This window comes from Haliaeetus albicilla, chromosome 7 (genome assembly GCF_947461875.1).
Source record: "Haliaeetus albicilla chromosome 7, bHalAlb1.1, whole genome shotgun sequence".
NCBI classification, from domain to species: domain Eukaryota; kingdom Metazoa; phylum Chordata; class Aves; order Accipitriformes; family Accipitridae; genus Haliaeetus; species Haliaeetus albicilla.
Window position 1 is genome coordinate 41,913,772 of NC_091489.1, and position 4,925 is coordinate 41,918,696.

General features: G+C 51.1%; 1 protein-coding gene across 1 annotated transcript; it reads left to right on the forward strand.

Moving 5' to 3' along the window:
* The first annotated feature begins 394 nt into the window (after positions 1-394).
* LOC104321209 (TLC domain-containing protein 5) lies at positions 395-3,351 on the forward strand. The gene is made up of 3 exons (XM_069788064.1): positions 395-878; positions 1,668-1,864; positions 2,492-3,351. The coding sequence occupies exons 2-3, from the start codon at positions 1,669-1,671 to the stop codon at positions 3,028-3,030; spliced, it is 735 nt and encodes a 244-aa protein (XP_069644165.1). The 5' UTR covers positions 395-878; position 1,668; the 3' UTR covers positions 3,031-3,351.
* The last annotated feature ends 1,574 nt before the right edge of the window (positions 3,352-4,925 follow it).

Below are 4,925 nucleotides of genomic sequence, written 5' to 3' on the forward strand. Positions count from 1 at the left end.
CTAGAAGCATATTTTAACGTGCTTTAATTTATAACACAGAGAAACATCCTATGGAGCGCAGCACACATGACAGGCCTAAGTGACCACAGATGAGGCCTCTCACGCTCTGAGTGATTGGTTTCACTCCTGGCATAGAGCTTTTGGCTGTAGGGAGGGTTTGGGTTGTTTGCAACACCCGATCTCCTTTAGACAGTTTTTCAAGCAAAATGAATAAACAGAAATTACCTGGTACCAGCGCTGAGAATGCTGTCAGGGCTTGGAGGAAGCACAGCCCTTTCCTGGTTACTCACTCCTGCCTCTGCCCGGCCCTGGTGCTCAGCCCCAGCTCAGCTCCTCGCTCACTCATCCTGTTCTGCGTGTTCCGCGTCACATCTCCCGGCACATGCCACGCCACTCCCCAGCTCCGGACCCAAGCAGTCCCAAACTTCCCGGCTGCTCTCTCAGCCTCCCCTCCTTGCAGTCAGCACAGGACAACACGAAGGTGGGCACCAGAAGCCCACCCACCCGGCTGCTGTTTTCAAAACCGGTACAAAACTTGAAAGAGAACTCCAGGACGCTTTTTTTTCCAAAAAAACCCACAACACCAGCAGGACAAAAGCACCTCCCCTCTTGCCTGATCCAGCTTTATTCTCCACTTTAGTCTCCTTCATCAGAGAGAACGTTCAGCCACATTCAAGTCCGGGGACCCTCTGGGACTCTTACAGCAGGAAGGCTGAGGCTGGACGGAGGTACCAGCCCGGCTGACACACTCCAAACGCCTGTCCCCTCATTTCGCCTACCCGGTTTCCCCTTCCCCGCACCGTCCCCCGGCAGCACGGCCCCTCTCCCTGCCCCGGGGCACGCAGCCGCGCTGCTCGGATCCTTTTTTCGCCTCCGGGGTAGGTAAGCGGGACAGAGCAAACGGGGATGGGGAGCGGCTGGGGGCAAGGGGAGCTGCCCCGGCCGGGGGCGGGGAGGGGAGGGAAGGGGAAGGAAGATAAAAGCCTCTCGGGGTGCGCCGGTACCGCCTCCCTTCCCGGGCAGTCCCGGAGCCCGCAGCCGGGCGGCAGGTCCCGGTCCCGGTCCCGGTCCCGGCAGCAGCAGCAGCCCGGGGTAAGGAGCGGGCAGGAGGGAGCCGGGCTACTGGGTGACCCCGGGGCAAGCGCTGCCCTGGGCCGCGCCGGGGGCGCCTGTTCTGCCCCCTGCCCTGCGGGGGAAGGGGGTCTGGTCCCCCAGGTGTACCGGGCTCCCCCCCCCCGGGGTGTCCCCTGTCCCCGCCGCTCCGTCTGCCGGCCCCCGAGGGCGAGCTGAGACGCTTTGGCTCGGGGGGGGGGTGTGTGTGTATGCTGGGATTTTCTTTTTCCCCAGACGCGTTAGGGTCTTGGTAATGAGGAGGGGCTTGCAGGGGAATGGTGCTGAAGAGGGCTCAGGAGAGCACATGCTCACGGGAAGGGTACGAGGCATCTTTTGGTGCTGTTTGGTTTGTTTTGCTCGTGTGTGTTTTGCTGTTTTGGGTTTGGTTGGTTGTTTTGGTGTTTGGGTTTTTGTTGTTGTTGCTGGTTTTTTTTTTTTTTCCCCTGGGGTTTCCGAGAGTGGGCTGGGGTGGATACTGAGGCAGATAATCTGCGTGAACACCCCTTGCCGAGAGGGCTGCTGCACTCATGACACCTTTGCTCTGTGTTCAGCAGGATGGTTTCCATTGTTCTCGAGGTGACCTGCAGCCTTGTTGCCTGGCTGTTTCTGTACACCTGCTTCTGCTACTGGAACAAGCACCGTTCCTACGAGTGGAGCTGTCGCTTGGTCACCCTGCTGCACGGGGTGATTGTCACCTGCCTCTCTGGTTACGTCGCTCTCTTGGATGGCCCCTGGCCTCTGAGCCATGCAGGTATGTTCGGAGTCTTACCCTGACACGTGTCCTTGTCATGCAGTGTGGACACCTCTGGTTCTGCTACAGGTGGAGCGGGGGGCTGATTGCTTTTGTTGTCTGTTCTCTTATGTGTATGTTTTTGGGGCAGGATTTTAACTCTCTTACTTCCTCTCTAGCCCTTACCACTTCTTACTGTTAATCCTTCTATTCTTGTTTGTTTGTTTGTTTTATCCATGTATATAATGAAAGTTTTCAGGTCAGCAGCTCAAGTTTATTGCAGCATTAGGTGTAGCAATGTGTTGAGAATAGGCCAAGTGCTGTTCATGTCTTTCAGGGTGTAATAACTCTTGGCATTTGGCTGTGGGGTTTTGTTTGCTGTTTTCTGTCACTAAATCTCAAATAGTTCTGCTGATGGGGGTCAGGCTTTCCGCCTCTGCTTTCTAAAAGGGTGGAGAGAGAAAGAGAAACAGAAGTGTGGCAGGATGGGATGGCCTGCCTGGGTATGCTGGGCAGGCTGAAGTTTTAGCCCATAGGATCAGGCTGGAAACTAAGGAGGAAAGAGGCATACTCACAACCTTTATTGCTGCATATTGTAAAAGAATGTCTTAAATAAGACCCCAGGCTCATGTACATCTTTCATTTCAGGTTCACCAAACACATCTCTTCAGATCCATGTGCTGTCCCTGACCTTGGGTTACTTTATCTTTGACCTGGGCTGGTGCCTATATTTCCAGACAGAGGGGGTCCTAATGCTGTTCCATCACACGCTGAGCATCTGCGGCATGATCATGGTGCTGGGGCTCGGGAAGTCTGCTACAGAAGTCAATGCCGTTGTATTTGTGAGCGAGATCACCAACCCACTGCTCCAGACCCGTTGGTTTCTGCGGGAAATGGGGTGTTACCACACTTTCCTGGGAGAGGTGGTGGATTTCTTCTTTGTGTTCCTCTTCCTGGTGCTGCGAATCGGGGTAGGAGCTTTGATCCTGTATGCGATGGTGACATCTCCTGATCCCAGCTGGCTCCTGAAGGCTGGAGGCCTGGCCATGTACATTGTATCTTTGGGGTTCATGGTTGAAATATGCCGCTTTGTCAAGAGGAAAATGATGAAAAAATATCATTCCTGGACAAGCCTGAGGAGTAAGAATGCACCTGTGAAAACTAATGGGCACTTGAGAGCTCATTAATGGGTTGTGGATGACAATCCCTTGGGCTAGAGTCCTGGCTACTGAAGACTATTTCTGTGAAAAGATCTCCTAAAAGTGATGTGGAATTGACTTTCTGGCACTGGCAGTGGTCTGCTACCCCTGGAGGAGATGAATCAGCGCTAGGAACATGGGAGAGCTGAAGGAAGAGGGGTTTGAGTGGAAACTGAGGAACCTGACATGTCTACTGAACTCTGATTCCCTGACTTCTCCACCAATGGCACAGTCTCAGCAAAGGTGGCAATGCCAGACCTATTCAGTCTACAACCAATAATTGCACAATCTGTATGTTCTGTACTCATTTTGGAGGTAGAATTATTTTGTACTGTAGAGCCAGAAAATCAAATCTGAAAAATCCTGTCTTCCTGCCAGTGGGACCAGGTAGGGGTGTGACCTAGCAAAAATTTACTGAGCCTCACTCTCCCTTAATCCTGGAGTTGGACAACATGCTTGACTAAGTACTTGGATGAAGGCCTCTGAACAAGATTCAAGTGCTTGCAGGGGTATAGTGGAGTTGTCCTTTGAGCGTGTGAAGTGATGGTACTTGAGGTGAGACAGTGTTTTACCTCATTATTTGTAATGATACATTTCCTTTTTTTTCTTTTTTTAAAATACTTGCATTCAAGCAGATACTGATCTTAGAGCAGTGTGACTTCACTGGGATTGACTCAGGCCCTTGCAAACTCCCTTGCAAACTAGAGTAAAAAATTAGACTTGTGCCAATAAACTCCATAAGCAGGTGTTCACCTAGCCTTGGATTGCTTTAAAAAGAATAAAAATCAGGCACTTTGTGGGTGAGAGATGATAGAGAAGAGCCCTCTCTGGATGCTTTTTCTGTTCTGGGGTTGGCTCATTTACAAGTCGCTTAAGCTGAATGCATGGCTAACGAGTCTAAGTGACTATATTTTCAGGGGTGACTAATGTTCAGGCAGATCTCAGTGTAACATCTGCTCCCATACCAGCAGGTCTCAGAGTATGGACCAGTTCTCTTGGTTTTTTTACCTCTCAGAATCATGTTCTGACATTCCCTCTGGGGTTTTAATGTGAATTTCCCTCTATTTAAGGCTGCAGTTCAGACTTACTCTCCCATAAAAGCCTCACTTACAGCTGAGAAACAAATGGGCTTGTGTTGCCCTCAGGCTTAGCAAGGCTGGTTGCCTTTCCTTCCTGCTTTCAAAGACCTTGTTTAGAGGAGCTTCTTTATGGAGCTAAAGAGCCCCTGAAACAGCCTGTGTGGCTCTTGCTCAAGTGAGGTGTCACCCCTGCTGCAGAGATAAAGGAGAGGAGCAGAGGGAATACAGCTGCTGTGGGGATGCAGCCTTACTAGTTCCTCCATGCCTCTTATCTCACTGACTCTGGCACTGTTCAGGGCAGATATCTGCCTTGGCTGAGGGTTAGAATAAGGTGTCTGGAGAGATTAGAAAATGACATGAAATAACCTAACTTTTGACGTGCCCTCTGAATGCATTGCAGCTGTGAATCCAGGCAAGATAGCAGGCTAATACGTTTTTCTAAACAGGAGCCTTGCACTCCTGATAGGTTGCCAGCATGGCTGTGGAGGGCTGGCCTCGTGAGGTATGGTCTTGCCAGAGTCACTGTGCTCTTCCGAAAAATCCGATGAGTGATGAGACTTCTAATAAAGTTATGTTCTCTTTTTAAAAAGAAACGGTTGCTGTAATGTTCTTTTGTTCCAGGTCTTGAGGAGGCAGCTGAAGTTAATGCTGAGGAAAACAGGCCTGAGGGTAGCCTAAGCATGCTAAGGCTAGTAGTCATTGACAAAGCTCTGGCTCATGCCCTTCGTGCAGTTCAGGAAGGAGTAAGCTGGTGGGGAAACAAGCACAGATGGAGCCATGTGCTGTGGAGCTCAGGCTTGAGAT